The sequence below is a fragment of the Convolutriloba macropyga genome, chromosome 2, assembly GCF_964194025.1.
Source record: "Convolutriloba macropyga chromosome 2, txConMacr16.3, whole genome shotgun sequence".
Classification (NCBI taxonomy): domain Eukaryota; kingdom Metazoa; phylum Xenacoelomorpha; order Acoela; family Convolutidae; genus Convolutriloba; species Convolutriloba macropyga.
In genome coordinates, this window is record NC_134469.1 from 17,345,175 (window position 1) to 17,364,639 (window position 19,465).

A 19,465-nucleotide genomic window follows, 5' to 3' on the forward strand; every position below is an offset into this window, starting at 1 on the left:
GGCACTGATGGGTCGTGCTGGCTCTTGGTGGGCACTACTGGGGTCGTGCTGGCTCGTGGCGGGCACTGCTGGGGTCGTGCTGGCTCGTGGCGGGCACTGCTGGGTCGTGCTGGCTCGTGGTGGACACTGCTGGGTCGTGCTGGCTCGTGGCGGGCACTGCTGGGGTTGTGTTGGCTCGTGGCGGGCACTACTGGGGTCGTGTTGGCGCGTGGCGGGCACTGCTGGGTCGTGCTGGCTCGTGGCGGGCACTGTCGGGTCGTGCTGGCTCATGGCGGGCACTGCTATGTCGTGCTGTCTCGTGGCGGGCACTGCTGGGTCGTGCTGGCTCGTGGCGGGCACTGCTGGGTCGTACTGGCTCGTGGCGGGCACTGCTGTGTCGTGCTAGCTCGTGGCGGGCACTACTGGGGTCGTGTTGGCGCCTGGCGGGCACTGCTGGGTCGTGCTGGCTCGTGGCGGGCACTGCCGGGTGGTGCTGGCTCGTGGCGGGCACTGCTATGTCGTGCTGTCTCATGGCGGGCACTGCCGGGTCGTGCTGGCTCGTGAAGGGCACTGCTATATCGTGCTGTCTCGTGGCGGGCACTGCTGGGTCTTGCTGTTTCGTGGCGGGCACTGCTGGGTCGTGCTGGCTCGTGGCGGTCACTACTGTGGTCCTGCTGGCTCCTGGTGGGCACTGCTGAGTCGTGCTGGCTCATGGCGGGCACTGCCGGGTCGTGCTGGCTCGTGAAGGGCACTGCTATATCGTGCTGTCTCGTGGCGGGCACTGCTGGGTCTGGCTGTTTCGTGGCGGGCACTGCTGGGTCGTGCTGGCTCGTGGCGGTCACTACTGTGGTCCTGCTGGCTCCTGGTGGGCACTGCTGAGTCGTGCTGGCTCGTGGCGGGTACTGCTGGGTCGCGCTGGCTCGTGGCGGCCACTGCTGGGTCGTGCTGGCTCGTGGAGGGCACTGCTGGGTCGTGCTGGCTTGTGACGGGCACTGATGGTTCGCGCTGGCTCGTGCCGGGTACTGCTGGGGTTGTGCTGGCTCGTGTCGGACACTGCTGGGTCGTGCTGGCTCGTGGCGGGCACTGCTGGGTCGTGCTGGCTTGTGGCGGGCACTGCTGGGTCGTGCTGGCTCGTGGTGGACACTGCTGGGGTTGAGTTGGCTCGTGGCGGGCACTGCTGGGTCGTGCTGGCTCGTGGCGGGCACTGCTGGGGTTGTGCTGGCTCGTGGCGGGCACTGCTGGGTCGTGCTGGCTCGTGGCAGTGACTACTGTGGTCCTGCTGGCACCTGGCGGGCACTGCTGAGTCGTGCTGGCTCGTGGTGGGCACTGCTGTGTCGTGCTGGCTCCTGGCGGGCACTGCTGGTTCGTGCTGGCTCGTGGCGGGCACTGCTTGGGTTGTGTTGGCTCGTGGCGGGCACTGCTGGGTCGTGCTGGCTCGTGGCGGGCACTGCTGGGGTTGTGCTGGCTCGTGGCGGGCACTGCTGGGTCGTGCTGGCTCGTGGCGGGCACTGCTGAGTCGTGCTGGCTCGTGGTGGGCACTGCTGGGTCGTGCTGGCTAGTGGCGGGCACTACTGCGGTCGTGCTGTCTCATGGCGGGCACTGCTGGGTCGTGCTTGCGCGTGGCGGGCACTACTGCGGTCGTGCTGGCTCATGGCGGGCAATGCTGGGTCGTGCTGGCTCGTGGCGGGCACTGCTGGGGTTGTGCTGGCTCGTGGCGGACACTGCTGGGTCGTGCTCGCTGGTGGTGGACACTGCTGGGTCGTGCTGGCTCGTGGCGGGCACTGCTGGGGTTGTGTTGGCTCGTGGCGGGCACTGCTGGATCGTGCTGGCTCGTGGTGGACACTGCTGGGTCGTGCTGGCTCGTGGCGGGCACTGCTGGGGTTGTGTTGGCTCGTGGCGGGCACTGCTGGGGTTGTGCTGTCTCGTGACGGGCACTGCTGGGTCGTGCTGGCTCGTGGCGGGCACTACTGCGGTCGTGCTGGCTCATGGCGGGCACTGCTGGGTCGTGCTGGCTCGTGGCGGGCACTGCTGGGGTTGTGCTGGCTCGTGGCGGACACTGCTGGGTCGTGCTCGCTGGTGGTGGACACTGCTGGGTCGTGCTGGCTCGTGGCGGGCACTGCTGGGGTTGTGTTGGCTCCCGGTGGGCACTGCTGAGTCGTGCTGGCTCGTGGTGGGCACTGTTGGGTCGTGCTGGCTCGTGGCGGGCACTGCTGGGGTTGTGCTGGCTCGTGGCGGACACTGCTGGATCGTGCTGGCTCGTGGCGCGCACTGCTGGGTCGTGCTGGCTCGTGGTGGGCACTGCTGGGTCGTGCTGGCTCGTGGTGGACACTGCTGGGTCGTGCTGGCTCGTGGCGGGCACTGCTGGGGTTGTGTTGGCACGTGGCGGGCACTGCCGGGTCGTGCTGGCTCGTGGCGGGCACTGCTGGGGTCGTGCTGGCTCGTGGCGGGCTTTGCTGGGTCGTGCTGGCTCGTGGTGGACACTGCTGGGTCGTGCTGGCTCGTGGCGGGCACTGTTGGGGTTGTGTTGGCTCGTGGCGGGCACTGCTGGGTCGTGCTGGCTCGTGGCGGGCACTGCTGGGTCATGCTGGCTGGTGGTGGACACTGCTGGGTCGTGCTGGCTCGTGGCGGGCACTGCTGGGGTTGTGTTGGCTCGTGGCGGGCACTGGTGGGTCGTGCTGGCTCGTGGTGGACACTGCTGGGTCGTGCTGGCTCGTGGCGGGCACTGCTGGGGTTGTGTTGGCTCGTGGCGGGCAATGCTGGGGTTGTGCTGGCTCGTGGCGGGCACTGCTGGGTCGTGCTGGCTCATGGCGGTCACTACTGTGGTCCTGCTGGCTCCCGGTGGGCACTGCTGAGTCGTGCTGGCTCGTGGTGGGCACTGCTGGGTCGTGCTGGCTCGTGGCGGGCACTACTGGGGTCGTGCTGGCTCGTGGCGGGCACTGCTGGGTCGTGCTGGCTCGTGGCGGGCACTGCTGGGGTTGTGCTGGCTCGTGGCGGACACTGCTGGATCGTGCTGGCTCGTGGTTGGCACTGCTGGGTCGTGCTGGCTCGTGGTGGACACTGCTGGGTCGTGCTGGCTCGTGGCGGGCACTGCTGGGGTTGTGTTGGCTCATGGCGGGCACTGCTGGGTCGTGCTGGCTCGTGGTGGGCACTGCTGGGTCGTGCTGGCTCGTGGCGGGCACTGCTGGGTCACGCTGGGTCGTGGCGGGCACTGCTGGGTCGTGCTGGCTCGTGGCGGGCACTGCTGGGTCGTGCTGGCTCGTGGCGGGCACTGCTGGGTCGTACTGGCTCGTGGCGGACACTGCTGGGTCGTGCTGGCTCGTGGCGGGCACTGCTGGGGTTGTGTTGGCTCATGGCGGGCACTGCTGGGTCGTGCTGGCTCGTGGCGGGCACTGCTGGGGTCGTGCTGGCTCGTGGCGGGCACTGCTGGGTCGTGCTGGCTCGTGGTGGACACTGCTGGGTCGTGCTGGCTCGTGGCGGGCATTGCTGGGGTTGTACTGGCTCGTGGCGGACACTACTGGGTCGTGCTGGCTCGTGGCGGGCACTGTTGGGGTTGTGTTGGCTCGTGGCGGGCACTGCTGGGTCGTGCTGGCTCGTGGCGGGCACTGCTGGGTCATGCTGGCTGGTGGTGGACACTGCTGGGTCGTGCTGGCTCGTGGCGGGCACTGCTGGGGTTGTGTTGGCTCGTGGCGGGCACTGCTGGGGTCGTGCTGGCTCGTGGCGGGCACTGCTGGGTCGTGCTGGCTCGTGGTGGACACTGCTGGGTCGTGCTGGCTCGTGGCGGGCATTGCTGGGGTTGTACTGGCTCGTGGCGGACACTACTGGGTCGTGCTGGCTCGTGGCGGGCACTGTTGGGGTTGTGTTGGCTCGTGGCGGGCACTGCTGGGTCGTGCTGGCTCGTGGCGGGCACTGCTGGGTCATGCTGGCTGGTGGTGGACACTGCTGGGTCGTGCTGGCTCGTGGCGGGCACTGCTGGGGTTGTGTTGGCTCGTGGCGGGCACTGGTGGGTCGTGCTGGCTCGTGGTGGACACTGCTGGGTCGTGCTGGCTCGTGGCGGGCACTGCTGGGGTTGTGTTGGCTCGTGGTGGACACTGCTGGGTCGTGCTGGCTCGTGGCGGGCATTGCTGGGGTTGTACTGGCTCGTGGCGGACACTACTGGGTCGTGCTGGCTCGTGGCGGGCACTGCTGGGGTTGTGTTGGCTCGTGGCGGGCACTGGTGGGTCGTGCTGGCTCGTGGTGGACACTGCTGGGTCGTGCTGGCTCGTGGCGGGCACTGCTGGGTCGTGCTGGCTCGTGGTGGACACTGCTGGGTCGTGCTGGCTCGTGGCGGGCATTGCTGGGGTTGTACTGGCTCGTGGCGGACACTACTGGGTCGTGCTGGCTCGTGGCGGGCACTGTTGGGGTTGTGTTGGCTCGTGGCGGGCACTGCTGGGTCGTACTGGCTCGTGGCGGACACTGCTGGGTCGTGCTGGCTCGTGGCGGGCACTGCTGGGGTTGTGTTGGCTCATGGCGGGCACTGCTGGGTCGTGCTGGCTCGTGGCGGGCACTGCTGGGGTCGTGCTGGCTCGTGGCGGGCACTGCTGGGTCGTGCTGGCTCGTGGTGGACACTGCTGGGTCGTGCTGGCTCGTGGCGGGCATTGCTGGGGTTGTACTGGCTCGTGGCGGACACTACTGGGTCGTGCTGGCTCGTGGCGGGCACTGTTGGGGTTGTGTTGGCTCGTGGCGGGCACTGCTGGGTCGTGCTGGCTCGTGGCGGGCACTGCTGGGTCATGCTGGCTGGTGGTGGACACTGCTGGGTCGTGCTGGCTCGTGGCGGGCACTGCTGGGGTTGTGTTGGCTCGTGGCGGGCACTGCTGGGGTCGTGCTGGCTCGTGGCGGGCACTGCTGGGTCGTGCTGGCTCGTGGTGGACACTGCTGGGTCGTGCTGGCTCGTGGCGGGCATTGCTGGGGTTGTACTGGCTCGTGGCGGACACTACTGGGTCGTGCTGGCTCGTGGCGGGCACTGTTGGGGTTGTGTTGGCTCGTGGCGGGCACTGCTGGGTCGTGCTGGCTCGTGGCGGGCACTGCTGGGTCATGCTGGCTGGTGGTGGACACTGCTGGGTCGTGCTGGCTCGTGGCGGGCACTGCTGGGGTTGTGTTGGCTCGTGGCGGGCACTGGTGGGTCGTGCTGGCTCGTGGTGGACACTGCTGGGTCGTGCTGGCTCGTGGCGGGCACTGCTGGGGTTGTGTTGGCTCGTGGCGGGCAATGCTGGGGTTGTGCTGGCTCGTGGCGGGCACTGCTGGGTCGTGCTGGCTCATGGCGGTCACTACTGTGGTCCTGCTGGCTCCCGGTGGGCACTGCTGAGTCGTGCTGGCTCGTGGTGGGCACTGCTGGGTCGTGCTGGCTCGTGGCGGGCACTACTGGGGTCGTGCTGGCTCGTGGCGGGCACTGCTGGGTCGTGCTGGCTCGTGGCGGGCACTGCTGGGGTTGTGCTGGCTCGTGGCGGACACTGCTGGATCGTGCTGGCTCGTGGTTGGCACTGCTGGGTCGTGCTGGCTCGTGGTGGACACTGCTGGGTCGTGCTGGCTCGTGGCGGGCACTGCTGGGGTCGTGCTGGCTCGTGGCGGGCACTGCTGGGTCGTGCTGGCTCGTGGTGGACACTGCTGGGTCGTGCTGGCTCGTGGCGGGCATTGCTGGGGTTGTACTGGCTCGTGGCGGACACTACTGGGTCGTGCTGGCTCGTGGCGGGCACTGTTGGGGTTGTGTTGGCTCGTGGCGGGCACTGCTGGGTCGTACTGGCTCGTGGCGGACACTGCTGGGTCGTGCTGGCTCGTGGCGGGCACTGCTGGGGTTGTGTTGGCTCATGGCGGGCACTGCTGGGTCGTGCTGGCTCGTGGCGGGCACTGCTGGGGTCGTGCTGGCTCGTGGCGGGCACTGCTGGGTCGTGCTGGCTCGTGGTGGACACTGCTGGGTCGTGCTGGCTCGTGGCGGGCATTGCTGGGGTTGTACTGGCTCGTGGCGGACACTACTGGGTCGTGCTGGCTCGTGGCGGGCACTACTGGGTCGTGCTGGCTCGTGGCGGGCACTGTTGGGGTTGTGTTGGCTCGTGGCGGGCACTGGTGGGTCGTGCTGGCTCGTGGTGGACACTGCTGGGTCGTGCTGGCTCGTGGCGGGCACTGCTGGGGTCGTGCTGGCTCGTGGCGGGCACTGCTGGGTCGTGCTGGCTCGTGGTGGACACTGCTGGGTCGTGCTGGCTCGTGGCGGGCATTGCTGGGGTTGTACTGGCTCGTGGCGGACACTACTGGGTCGTGCTGGCTCGTGGCGGGCACTGTTGGGGTTGTGTTGGCTCGTGGCGGGCACTGCTGGGTCATGCTGGCTGGTGGTGGACACTGCTGGGTCGTGCTGGCTCGTGGCGGGCACTGCTGGGGTTGTGTTGGCTCGTGGCGGGCACTGCTGGGGTCGTGCTGGCTCGTGGCGGGCACTGCTGGGTCGTGCTGGCTCGTGGTGGACACTGCTGGGTCGTGCTGGCTCGTGGCGGGCATTGCTGGGGTTGTACTGGCTCGTGGCGGACACTACTGGGTCGTGCTGGCTCGTGGCGGGCACTGTTGGGGTTGTGTTGGCTCGTGGCGGGCACTGCTGGGTCGTGCTGGCTCGTGGCGGGCACTGCTGGGTCATGCTGGCTGGTGGTGGACACTGCTGGGTCGTGCTGGCTCGTGGCGGGCACTGCTGGGGTTGTGTTGGCTCGTGGCGGGCACTGGTGGGTCGTGCTGGCTCGTGGTGGACACTGCTGGGTCGTGCTGGCTCGTGGCGGGCACTGCTGGGGTTGTGTTGGCTCGTGGCGGGCAATGCTGGGGTTGTGCTGGCTCGTGGCGGGCACTGCTGGGTCGTGCTGGCTCATGGCGGTCACTACTGTGGTCCTGCTGGCTCCCGGTGGGCACTGCTGAGTCGTGCTGGCTCGTGGTGGGCACTGCTGGGTCGTGCTGGCTCGTGGCGGGCACTACTGGGGTCGTGCTGGCTCGTGGTGGGCACTGCTGGGTCGTGCTGGCTCGTGGCGGGCACTACTGGGGTCGTGCTGGCTCGTGGCGGGCACTGCTGGGTCGTGCTGGCTCGTGGCGGGCACTGCTGGGTCGTGCTGGCTCGTGGCGGGCACTGCTGGGGTTGTGCTGGCTCGTGGCGGACACTGCTGGATCGTGCTGGCTCGTGGTTGGCACTGCTGGGTCGTGCTGGCTCGTGGTGGACACTGCTGGGTCGTGCTGGCTCGTGGCGGGCACTGCTGGGGTTGTGTTGGCTCATGGCGGGCACTGCTGGGTCGTGCTGGCTCGTGGTGGGCACTGCTGGGTCGTGCTGGCTCGTGGCGGGCACTGCTGGGTCACGCTGGGTCGTGGCGGGCACTGCTGGGTCGTGCTGGCTCGTGGCGGGCACTGCTGGGTCGTGCTGGCTCGTGGCGGGCACTGCTGGGTCGTACTGGCTCGTGGCGGACACTGCTGGGTCGTGCTGGCTCGTGGCGGGCACTGCTGGGGTTGTGTTGGCTCATGGCGGGCACTGCTGGGTCGTGCTGGCTCGTGGCGGGCACTGCTGGGGTCGTGCTGGCTCGTGGCGGGCACTGCTGGGTCGTGCTGGCTCGTGGTGGACACTGCTGGGTCGTGCTGGCTCGTGGCGGGCATTGCTGGGGTTGTACTGGCTCGTGGCGGACACTACTGGGTCGTGCTGGCTCGTGGCGGGCACTGTTGGGGTTGTGTTGGCTCGTGGCGGGCACTGCTGGGTCGTGCTGGCTCGTGGCGGGCACTGCTGGGTCATGCTGGCTCGTGGCGGGCACTGCTGGGTCGTGCTGGCTCGTGGTGGACACTGCTGGGTCGTGCTGGCTCGTGGCGGGCATTGCTGGGGTTGTACTGGCTCGTGGCGGACACTACTGGGTCGTGCTGGCTCGTGGCGGGCACTGTTGGGGTTGTGTTGGCTCGTGGCGGGCACTGCTGGGTCGTGCTGGCTCGTGGCGGGCACTGCTGGGTCATGCTGGCTGGTGGTGGACACTGCTGGGTCGTGCTGGCTCGTGGCGGGCACTGCTGGGGTTGTGTTGGCTCGTGGCGGGCAATGCTGGGGTTGTGCTGGCTCGTGGTGGGCACTGCTGGGTCGTGCTGGCTCGTGGCGGGCACTGCTGGGGTTGTGCTGGCTCGTGGCGGACACTGCTGGATCGTGCTGGCTCGTGGTTGGCACTGCTGGGTCGTGCTGGCTCGTGGTGGACACTGCTGGGTCGTGCTGGCTCGTGGCGGGCACTGCTGGGGTTGTGTTGGCTCATGGCGGGCACTGCTGGGTCGTGCTGGCTCGTGGTGGGCACTGCTGGGTCGTGCTGGCTCGTGGCGGGCACTGCTGGGTCACGCTGGGTCGTGGCGGGCACTGCTGGGTCGTGCTGGCTCGTGGCGGGCACTGCTGGGTCGTGCTGGCTCGTGGCGGGCACTGCTGGGTCGTACTGGCTCGTGGCGGACACTGCTGGGTCGTGCTGGCTCGTGGCGGGCACTGCTGGGGTTGTGTTGGCTCATGGCGGGCACTGCTGGGTCGTGCTGGCTCGTGGCGGGCACTGCTGGGGTCGTGCTGGCTCGTGGCGGGCACTGCTGGGTCGTGCTGGCTCGTGGTGGACACTGCTGGGTCGTGCTGGCTCGTGGCGGGCATTGCTGGGGTTGTACTGGCTCGTGGCGGACACTACTGGGTCGTGCTGGCTCGTGGCGGGCACTGCTGGGTCGTGCTGGCTCGTGGTGGACACTGCTGGGTCGTGCTGGCTCGTGGTGGGCACTGCTGGGTCGTGCTGGCTCGTGGCGGGCACTGCTGGGTCGTGCTGGCTCGTGGTGGGCACTGCTGGGTCGTGCTGGCTCGTGGCGGGCACTACTGGGGTCGTGCTGGCTCGTGGCGGGCACTGCTGGGTCGTGCTGGCTCGTGGCGGGCACTGCTGGGGTTGTGCTGGCTCGTGGCGGACACTGCTGGATCGTGCTGGCTCGTGGCGCGCACTGCTGGGTCGTGCTGGCTCGTGGTTGGCACTGCTGGGTCGTGCTGGCTCGTGGTGGACACTGCTGGGTCGTGCTGGCTCGTGGCGGGCACTGCTGGGGTTGTGTTGGCTCATGGCGGGCACTGCTGGGTCGTGCTGGCTCGTGGTGGGCACTGCTGGGGTCGTGCTGGCTCGTGGCGGGCACTGCTGGGTCGTGCTGGCTCGTGGTGGACACTGCTGGGTCGTGCTGGCTCGTGGCGGGCACTGCTGGGGTTGTACTGGCTCGTGGCGGACACTACTGGGTCGTGCTGGCTCGTGGCGGGCACTGCTGGGTCGTGCTGGCTCGTGGTGGACACTGCTGGGTCGTGCTGGCTCGTGGTGGGCACTGCTGGGTCGTGCTGGCTCGTGGTGGACACTGCTGGGTCGTGCTGGCTCGTGGCGGGCACTGCTGGGGTTGTGTTGGCTCATGGCGGGAACTGCAGGGTCGTGCTGGCTCGTGGCGGGCACTGCTGGGGTCGTGCTGGCTCGTGGCGGGCACTGCTGGGTCGTGCTGGCTCGTGGCGGGCACTACTGGGGTCGTGCTGGCTCGTGGCGGGCACTGCTGGGGTTGTGCTGGCTCGTGGCGGACACTGCTGGATCGTGCTGGCTCGTGGCGCGCACTGCTGGGTCGTGCTGGCTCGTGGTTGGCACTGCTGGGTCGTGCTGGCTCGTGGTGGACACTGCTGGGTCGTGCTGGCTCGTGGCGGGCACTGCTGGGGTTGTGTTGGCTCATGGCGAGCACTGCTGGGTCGTGCTGGCTCGTGGCGGGCACTGCTGGGGTCGTGCTGGCTCGTGGCGGGCACTGCTGGGTCGTGCTGGCTCGTGGTGGACACTGCTGGGTCGTGCTGGCTCATGGCGGGCATTGCTGGGGTTGTACTGGCTCGTGGCGGACACTACTGGGTCGTGCTGGCTCGTGGCGGGCACTGCTGGGTCGTGCTGGCTCGTGGTGGACACTGCTGGGTCGTGCTGGCTCGTGGTGGGCACTGCTGGGTCGTGCTGGCTCGTGGCGGGCACTGCTGGGTCGTGCTGGCTCGTGGCGGGCACTGTTGGGGTTGTGCTGGCTCGTGGCGGACACTGCTGGATCGTGCTGGCTCGTGGCGCGCACTGCTGGGTCGTACTGGCTCGTGGTGGGCACTGCTGGGTCGTGCTGGCTCGTGGTGGACACTGCTGGGTCGTGCTGGCTCGTGGCGGGCACTGCTGGGGTTGTGTTGGCTCATGGCGGGCACTGCTGGGTCGTACTGGCTCGTGGCGGGCACTGCTGGGGTCGTGCTGGCTCGTGGCGGGCACTGCTGGGTCGTGCTGGCTCGTGGTGGACACTGCTGGGTCGTGCTGGCTCGTGGCGGGCACTGCTGGGGTTGTACTGGCTCGTGGCGGACACTACTGGGTCGTGCTGGCTCGTGGCGGGCGCTGCTGGGTCGTGCTGGCTCGTGGTGGACACTGCTGGGTCGTGCTGGCTCGTGGCGGGCACTGCTGGGGTTGTGCTGGCTCGTGGCGGACACTGCTGGGTCGTGCTGGCTCGTGGCGGGCACTGCTGGGTCGTGCTGGCTCGCGGTGGACACTGCTGGGTCGTGCTGGCTCGTGGCGGGCACTGCTGGGGTTGTTTTGGCTCGTGGCGGGCACTGCTGGGTCGTGCTGGCTCGTGGCGGGCACTGCTGGGGTTGTGCTGGCTCGTGGCGGGCACTGCTGGGTCGTGCTGGCTCGCAGTGGACACTGCTGTGTCGTGCTGGCTCGTGGCGGGCACTGCTGGGGTTGTGCTGGCTCGTGGCGGACACTGCTGGATCGTGCTGGCTCGTGGCGCGCACTGCTGGGTCGTGCTGGCTCGTGGTTGGCACTGCTGGGTCGTGCTGGCTCGTGGTGGACACTGCTGGGTCGTGCTGGCTCGTGGCAGGCACTGCTGGGGTTGTGTTGGCTCATGGCGGGCACTGCTGGGCCGTGCTGGCTCGTGGCGGGCACTGCTGGGGTCGTGCTGGCTCGTGGCGGGCACTGCTGGGTCGTGCTGGCTCGTGGTGGACACTGCTGGGTCGTGCTGGCTCATGGCGGGCATTGCTGGGGTTGTACTGGCTCGTGGCGGACACTACTGGGTCGTGCTGGCTCGTGGCGGGCACTGCTGGGTCGTGCTGGCTCGTGGTGGACACTGCTGGGTCGTGCTGGCTCGTGGTGGGCACTGCTGGGTCGTGCTGGCACGTGGCGGGCACTGCTGGGTCGTGCTGGCTCGTGGCGGGCACTGTTGGGGTTGTGCTGGCTCGTGGCGGACACTGCTGGATCGTGCTGGCTCGTGGCGCGCACTGCTGGGTCGTGCTGGCTCGTGGTGGGCACTGCTGGGTCGTGCTGGCTCGTGGTGGACACTGCTGGGTCGTGCTGGCTCGTGGCGGGCACTGCTGGGGTTGTGTTGGCTCATGGCGGGCACTGCTGGGTCGTACTGGCTCGTGGCGGGCACTGCTGGGGTCGTGCTGGCTCGTGGCGGGCACTGCTGGGTCGTGCTGGCTCGTGGTGGACACTGCTGGGTCGTGCTGGCTCGTGGCGGGCACTGCTGGGGTTGTACTGGCTCGTGGCGGACACTACTGGGTCGTGCTGGCTCGTGGCGGGCGCTGCTGGGTCGTGCTGGCTCGTGGTGGACACTGCTGGGTCGTGCTGGCTCGTGGCGGGCACTGCTGGGGTTGTGCTGGCTCGTGGCGGACACTGCTGGGTCGTGCTGGCTCGTGGCGGGCACTGCTGGGTCGTGCTGGCTCGCGGTGGACACTGCTGGGTCGTGCTGGCTCGTGGCGGGCACTGCTGGGGTTGTTTTGGCTCGTGGCGGGCACTGCTGGGTCGTGCTGGCTCGTGGCGGGCACTGCTGGGGTTGTGCTGGCTCGTGGCGGGCACTGCTGGGTCGTGCTGGCTCGCAGTGGACACTGCTGTGTCGTGCTGGCTCGTGGCGGGCACTGCTGGGGTTGTGTTGGCTCGTGGCGGGCACTGCTGGGTCGTGCTGGCTCGTGGCGGGCACTGCTGGGGTTGTGCTGGCTCGTGGCGGGCACTGCTGGGTCGTGCTGGCTCGTGGCGGGCACTGCTGGGTCGTGCTGGCTCGTGACGGTCACTACTGTGGTCCTGCTGGCTCCTGGCGGGCACTGCTGGGTCGTGCTGGCTCGTGGCGGGCACTCCATGGTCGTGCTGGCTCGTGGCAGGCACTGATGGGTCGTGCTGGCTCGTGGCTGGTACTGCTGGTGTTGTGCTGGCTCGTGGCGGACACTGCTGGGTCGTGCTGGCTCGTGGCGGGCACTGCTGGGTCGTGCTGGCTCGTGGTGGACACTGCTGGGTCGTGCTGGCTCGTGGTGGACACTGCTGGGTCGTGCTGGCTCGTGGCGGGCACTGCTGGGTCGTGCTGGCTCGTGGCGGGCACTGCTGTGTCGTGCTGGCTCGTGACGGGCACTGCTGGGGTTGTACTGGCTCATGGCGGTCACTACTGTGGTCCTGCTGGCTCCCGGTGGGCACTGCTGAGTCGTGCTGGCTCGTGGTGGGCACTGCTGTGTCGTGCTGGCTCGTGGCGGGCACTACTGGGGTCGTGCTGGCTCGTGGTGGGCACTGCTGGGTCGTGCTGGCTCGTGGCGGGCACTGCTGGGGTTGTGCTGGCTCGTGGCGGACACTGCTGGATCGTGCTGGCTCGTGGCGCGCACTGCTGGGTCGTGCTGGCTCGTGGTGGGCACTGCTGGGTCGTGCTGGCTCGTGGTGGACACTGCTGGGTCGTGCTGGCTCGTGGCGGGCACTGCTGGGGTTGTGTTGGCTCGTGGCGGGCACTGCTGGGTCGTGCTGGCTCGTGGCGGGCACTGCTGGGGTCGTGCTGGCTCGTGGCGGGCACTGCTGGGTCGTGTTGGCTCGTAGTGGACACTGCTGGGTCGTGCTGGCTCGTGGCGGGCACTGCTGGGGTTGTACTGGCTCGTGGCGGACACTACTGGGTCGTGCTGGCTCGTGGCGGGCACTGCTGGGTCGTGCTGGCTCGTGGTGGACACTGCTGGGTCGCGCTGGCTCGTGGCGGGCACTGCTGGGGTTGTGCTGGCTCGTGGCGGACACTGCTGTGTCGTGCTGGCTCCTGGCGGGCACTGCTGGGTCGTGCTGGCTCGTGGTGGGCACTCCTGTGTCGTGCTGGCTCGCGGTGGACACTGCTGGGTCGTGCTGGCTCGTGGCGGGCACTGCTGTGGTTGTGTTGGCTCGTGGTGGGCACTGCTGGGTCGTGCTGGCTCGTGGCGGGCACTGCTGGGGTTGTGCTGGCTCGTGACGGGCACTGCTGGGTCGTGCTGGCTCGTGGCGGGCACTGCTGGGGTTGTGCTGGCTCGTGGCGTGCACTGCTGGGTCGTGCTGGCTTGTGGCGGTCACAACTGTGGTCCTGCTGGCTCCTGGCGGGCACTGCTGGGTCGTGCTGGCTCGTGGCGGGCACTCCTGGGTTGTGCTGGCTCGTGGCGGGCACTGATGGGTCGTGCTGGCTCGTGGCTGGTACTGCTGGTGTTGTGCTGGCTCGTGGCGGACACTGCTGGGTCTTTCTGGCTCGTGGCGGGCACTGCTGGGCCGTGCTGGCTCGTGGCGGGCACTGCTGGGTCGTGCTGGCTCGTGGTGGACACTGCTGGGTCGTGCTGGCTCGTGGCGGGCACTGCTGGGGTTGTGTTGGCTCGTGGCGGGCACTGCTGGGTCGTGCTGGCTCGTGGCGGGCACTGCTGGGGTTGTGCTGGCTCGTGGCGGGCACTGCTGGGTCGTGCTGGCTTGTGGCGGACACTGCTGGGTCGTGCTGGCTCGTGGTGGGCACTGCTGGGTCGTGCTGGCTCGTGGCGGGCACTGCTGGGTCGTGCTGGCTCGTGGTGGACACTGCTGGGTCGTGCTGGCTCGTGGCGGGCACTGCTGGGGTTGTACTGGCTCGTGGCGGACACTGCTGGGTCGTGCTGGCTCGTGGCGGGCACTGCTGGGTCGTGCTGGCTCGTGGTGAACACTGCTGGGTCGTGCTGGCTCGTGGCGGGCACTGCTGGGGTTGTGCTGGCTCGTGGCGGACACTGCTGGGTCGTGCTGGCTCGTGGCGGGCACTGCTGGGTCGTGCTGGCTCGCGGTGGACACTGCTGGGTCGTGCTGGCTCGTGGCGGGCACTGCTGGGGTTGTGTTGGCTCGTGGCGGGCACTGCTGGGTCGTGCTGGCTCGTGGCGGGCACTGCTGGGGTTGTGCTGGCTCGTGGCGAGCACTGCTGGGTCGTGCTGGCTCGTGGTGGTCACTACTGTGGTCCTGCTGGCTCCTGGCGGGCACTGCTGGGTCGTGCTGGCTCGTGGCGGGCACTCCTGGGTCGTGCTGGCTCGTGGCGGGCACTGATGGGTCGTGCTGGCTCGTGGCGGGTACTGCTGGGGTTGTGCTGGCTCGTGGCGGACACTGCTGGGTCGTGCTGGCTCGTGGCGGGCACTGCTGGGTCGTGCTGGCTCGTGGCGGGCACTGCTGGGTCGTGCTGGCTCGTGGTGGACACTGCTGGGTCTTGCTGGCTCGTGGCGGACACTGCTGGGTCGTGCTGGCTCGTGGCGGGCACTGCTGGGTCGTGCTGGCTCGTGGCGGGCACTGCTAGGTCGTGCTGGCTCGTGGTGGACACTGCTGGGTCGTACTGGCTCGTGGTGGGCACTGCTGGGGTTGTACTGGCTCGTGGCGGACACTGCTGGGTCGTGCTGGCTCGTGGCGGGCACTGCTGGGTCTTGCTGGCTCGTGGTGGACACTGCTGGGTCGTGCTGGCTCGTGGCGGGCACTGCTGGGGTTGTGCTGGCTCGTGGCGGACACTGCTGAGTCGTGTTGGCTCGTGGCGGGCACTGCTGGGTCGTGCTGGCTAGCGGTGGACACTGCTGGGTCGGGCTGGCTCGTGGCGGGCACTGCTGGGGTTGTGTTGGCTCGTGGCGGGCACTGCTGGGTCGTGCTGGCTCGTGGCGGGCACTGCTGGGGTTGTGCTGGCTCGTGGCGGGCACTGCTGGGTCATGCTGGCTCGTGGCGGGCACTGCTGGGGTTTTGCTGGCTCGTGGCGGGCACTGCTGGGTCGTGCTGGCTCGTGGCGGTCACTACTGTGGTCCTGCTGGCTCCTGGCGGGCACTGCTGGGTCGTGTTGGCTCGTGGTGGGCACTCCTGTGTCGTGCTGGCTCGTGGCGGGCACTGATGGGTCGTGCTGGCTCGTGGCGGGTACTGCTGGGGTTGTGCTGGCTCGTGGCGGACACTGCTGGGTCGTGCTGGCTCGTGGTGGACAGTGCTGGGTCGTGCTGGCTCGTGGCGGGCACTGCTGGGGTTGTGCTGGCACGTGGCGGACACTGCTGGGTCGTGCTGGCTCGTGGCGGGCACTGCTGGGTCGTGCTGGCTCGCGGTGGACACTGCTGGGTCGTGCTGGCTCGTGGCGGGCACTGCTGGGGTTGTGTTGGCTCGTGGCGGGCACTGCTGGGTCGTGCTGGCTCGTGGCGGGCACTGCTGGGGTTGTGCTGGCTCGTGGCGGGCACTGCTGGGTCGTGCTGGCTCGTGGCGGGCACTGCTGGGGTTGTGCTGGCTCTTGGCGGGCACTGCTGGGTCGTGCTGGCTGGTGGTGGTCACTACTGTAGTCCTGCTGGCTCCTGGCGGGCACTGCTGGGTCGTGCTGGCTCGTGGCGGGCACTCCTGGGTCGTGCTGGCTCGTGGCGGGCACTGATGGGTCGTGCTGGCTCGTGGCGGGTACTGCTGGGGTTGTGCTGGCTCGTGGCGGACACTGCTGGGTCGTGCTGGCTCGTTGCGGGCACTGCTGGGTCGTGGTGGCTCGTGGCGGGCTCTGCTGGGTCGTGCTGGCTCGTGGTGGACACTGCTGATTCGTGCTGGCTCGTGGCGGGCACTGCTGGGGTTGTGTTGGCTCGTGGCGGGCACTGCTGGGTCGTGCTGGCTCGTGGCGGGCACTGCTGGGGTTGTGCTGGCTCGTGGCGGACACTGCTGGGTCGTGCTGGCTCGTGGCGAGCACTGCTGGGTCGTGCTGGCTCGTGGCGGGCACTGCTGGGTCGTGCTGGCTCGTGGTGGGCACTGCTGGGTCGTGCTGGCTCGTGGCGGGCACTGATGGGTCGTGCTGGCTCGTGGCGGGTACTGCTGGGGTTGTGCTGGCTCGTGGTGGACACTGCTGGGTCGTGCTGGCTCGTGGTGGACACTGCTGGGGTTGTGCTGGCTCATGGCGGGCACTGCTGGGTCGTGCTGGCTCGTGGTGGTCACTACTGGGGTCCTGCTGGCTCCTGGCGGGCACTGCTGGGTCGTGGTGGCTCGTGGCGGTCACTACTGTGGTCCTGCTGGCTCCTGGCGGGCACTGCTGAGTCGTGCTGGCTCGTGTTGGGCACTGCTAGGTCGTGCTGGCTCGTGGCGGGCACTACTGGGGTCGTGCTGGCTCGTGGCGGGCACTGCTGGGTCGTGCTGGCTCGTGGCGGGCACTACTGGGGTCGTGCTGGCTCGTGGCGGGCACTGCTGGGTCGTGCTGGCTCGTGGCGGCCACTGCTGGGTCGTGCTGGCTCGTGGCGGGCACTGCTGGGTCGTGCTGGCTCGTGGCGGGCCTTGATGGGTCGTGCTGGCTCGTGGCGGGTACTGCTGGGGTTGTGCTGGCTCGTGGCGGACACTGCTGGGTCGTGCTGGCTCGTGGCGGGCACTGCTGGGTCGTGCTGGCTCGTGGCGGGCACTGCTGGGTCGTGCTGGCTCGTGGTGGACACTGCTGGGTCGTGCTGGCTCGTGGCGGGCACCGCTGGGGTTGTGTTGGCTCGTGGCGGGCACTGCTGGGTCGTGCTGGCTCGTGGCGGGCACTGCTGGGGTTGTGCTGGCTCGTGGCGGGCACTGCTGGGTCGTGCTGTCTCGTGGCGGGCACTACTGGGGTCGTGCTGGCTCGTGGCGGGCACTGCTGGGTCGTGCTGGCTCGTGGTGGACACTGCTGGGTCGTGCTGGCTCGTGGCGGGCACTGCTGGGGATGAGTTGGCTCGTGGCGGGCACTGCTGGGTCGTGCTGACTCGTGGCGGGCACTGCTGGGGTTGTGCTGGCTCGTGGCGGGCACTGCTGGGTCGTGCTGGCTCGTGGCGGGCACTACTGGGGTCGTGCGGGCTCGTAGTGGGCACTGCTGGGTCGTGCTGGCTCGTGGCGGCCACTGCTGGGTCGTGCTGGCTCGTGGCGGGCACTGCTGGGTCGTGCTGGCTCGTGGCGGGCCTTGATGGGTCGTGCTGGCTCGTGGCGGGTACTGCTGGGTTTGTGCTGGCTCGTGGCGGGCACTGCTGGGGTTGTGCTGTCTCGTGACGGGCACTGCTGGGTCTTGCTGGCTCGTGGCGGGCACTACTGGGGTCGTGCTGGCTCGTGGCGGGCACTGCTGGGTCGTGCTGGCTCGTGGTGGACACTGCTGGGTCGTGCTGGCTCGTGGCGGGCACTGCTGGGGATGAGTTGGCTCGTGGCGGGCACTGCTGGGTCGTGCTGGCTCGTGGCGGGCACTGCTGGGGTTGTGCTGGCTCGTGGCGGGCACTGCTGGGTCGTGCTGGCTCGTGGCGGGCACTACTGGGGTCGTGCGGGCTCGTAGTGGGCACTGCTGGGTCGTGCTGGCTCGTGGCGGCCACTGCTGGGTCGTGCTGGCTCGTGGCGGGCACTGCTGGGTCGTGCTGGCTCGTGGCGGGCCTTGATGGGTCGTGCTGGCTCGTGGCGGGTACTGCTGGGGTTGTGCTGGCTCGTGGCGGACACTGCTGGGTCGTGCTGGCTCGTGGCGGGCACTGCTGGGTCGTGCTGGCTCGTGGCGGGCACTGCTGGGTCGTGCTGGCTCGTGGTGGACACTGCTGGGTCGTGCTGGCTCGTGGCGGGCACTGCTGGGGTTGTGTTGGCTCGTGGCGGGCACTGCTGGGTCGTGCTGGCTCGTGGCGGGCACTGCTGGGGTTGTGCTGGCTCGTGGCGGGCACTGCTGGGTCGTGCTGGCTCGTGGCGGGCACTACTGGGGTCGTGCGGGCTCGTAGTGGGCACTGCTGGGTCGTGCTGGCTCGTGGCGGGCACTGCTGGGGTCGTGCTGGCTGCTCGGATGATGTAGACTTTGTAACATAATTCGCCGGACCCGAACTTTGTAATATAACAATTTAAAAATGCTAATAATGTTAACAATTGCTTCGCTGAAACCTGTTTTTCAAAAAAAAATAAGGGAAAGATCTTGAGTTATACGCAAACCCTGTTGTTAATCGTTGATTAAGCCTCTTCGGGGGGGGGGGGGGGGTAGCTTTCTAAGGCCACGAGAAGTTGGGGGTAGCTTTCTAAGGCCTCGAGAAGTTAAATGTTATAAATTTGCACATTGCTCAAAGATAAGATTAAATAAGTCTTATCTGAACGTTGACAAATTCTGCTAAGATTGACGGTCTCCTTTCCCCTCTGATGTTCTTCTAAAGGCAGCTTTTGTTCACATTTGCCCCAATTCCAATTTGATTCGATTTGGCACTGTTATCCTTAATTCTGCATCAGTAGTTGTAGCTCATCCACCCAGTTCCATACTTATCTGGGGTGAAGACTTGAAGGGTTGACGATTCTTTGTGTTCGTTATCGGAGCGCCAAATGACGTTGGCCATCTAGTCCCGGTCAGGGGGAGTTGCCATTGTCGTCTTTCTTCTTCAATTCCTTGGGTTTTGTTGTTTCAAAAATAGGATCCTTGTTTCAATTTCTTCATTCAATCATTTCTTTTGTTTCGCCACGTGCACCTTTTTTTAGCTTGTTTTCGATGATTATGATTCATACTTGTCGAAGAAATCAAGTTTACAACATTTAGGCGGCAAAATATACTTAAGAATTATCATATCGATAACAGTGGTGGCTATTTTCCTGCAATCTGCCGGCTATGTTCAAGATTCAGGCGCGAAAACAGTAGTTTTTGCGAGGACTTTAGAATATAACAGTCATTTTCTCCGGTAACAGTTTTGCAATATAATCGACTTTTAAACATTGATTCTCTTTTTGCATCTCACCACAAAAGATATCGATGGACCAATATTAGCTGAACAAAAAAGTCGGGCTGGTATGATATTAATTCCTAACCCCCATTAACTTTGACCACTAATATCACTAATATCAATGTACAGACAAGTAGCCGCGTATAACTCGATTATATTTCTAAGTTTGTCCTAAAGTTTTTGGTTGACCTCTAGTTTATACTTAGAATCATGTTTGACTTTTTTGATCAGGCGAAGAGAAGAGGAGCAAATTCCAGGTGATCAGATCCAACAGCAGGAACATGTTCTGGCTCCTAATCTTCACCAAGATTGTCTGCACCATCCTCCTACTCATGTCTCCATTCCACTTCATCCTAAATGCAAGGTGCTTCACGTTCCAAATTCTTATTTTATGCACACTAGGGAACCGAAAATTACGTACACCTGAAGTATAGGTGACATAACTAGCTCTACTTGAAGTCACCTGGAACTCCTGGAGTTTATAGAGAATCACGGAGCGGTTCTCTAAGAAATCCATTTTAGTTACCGTCGTTTATTTCTAAGTCTAGCGCCCTCGGTGTTCTACAGACCTCC

General features: G+C 67.0%; 1 protein-coding gene across 1 annotated transcript in view; it reads left to right on the forward strand.

Moving 5' to 3' along the window:
- Positions 1–19,465, forward strand: part of LOC142335161 (uncharacterized) — an 85,776-nt gene that overhangs the window by 28,579 nt on the left and 37,732 nt on the right. Inside the window, exon 5 of the mRNA XM_075383527.1 lies at positions 19,124–19,256. Within this exon, the coding sequence (XP_075239642.1) occupies positions 19,124–19,256 (133 nt within the window). The remainder of the gene's footprint in view (positions 1–19,123; positions 19,257–19,465) is intronic.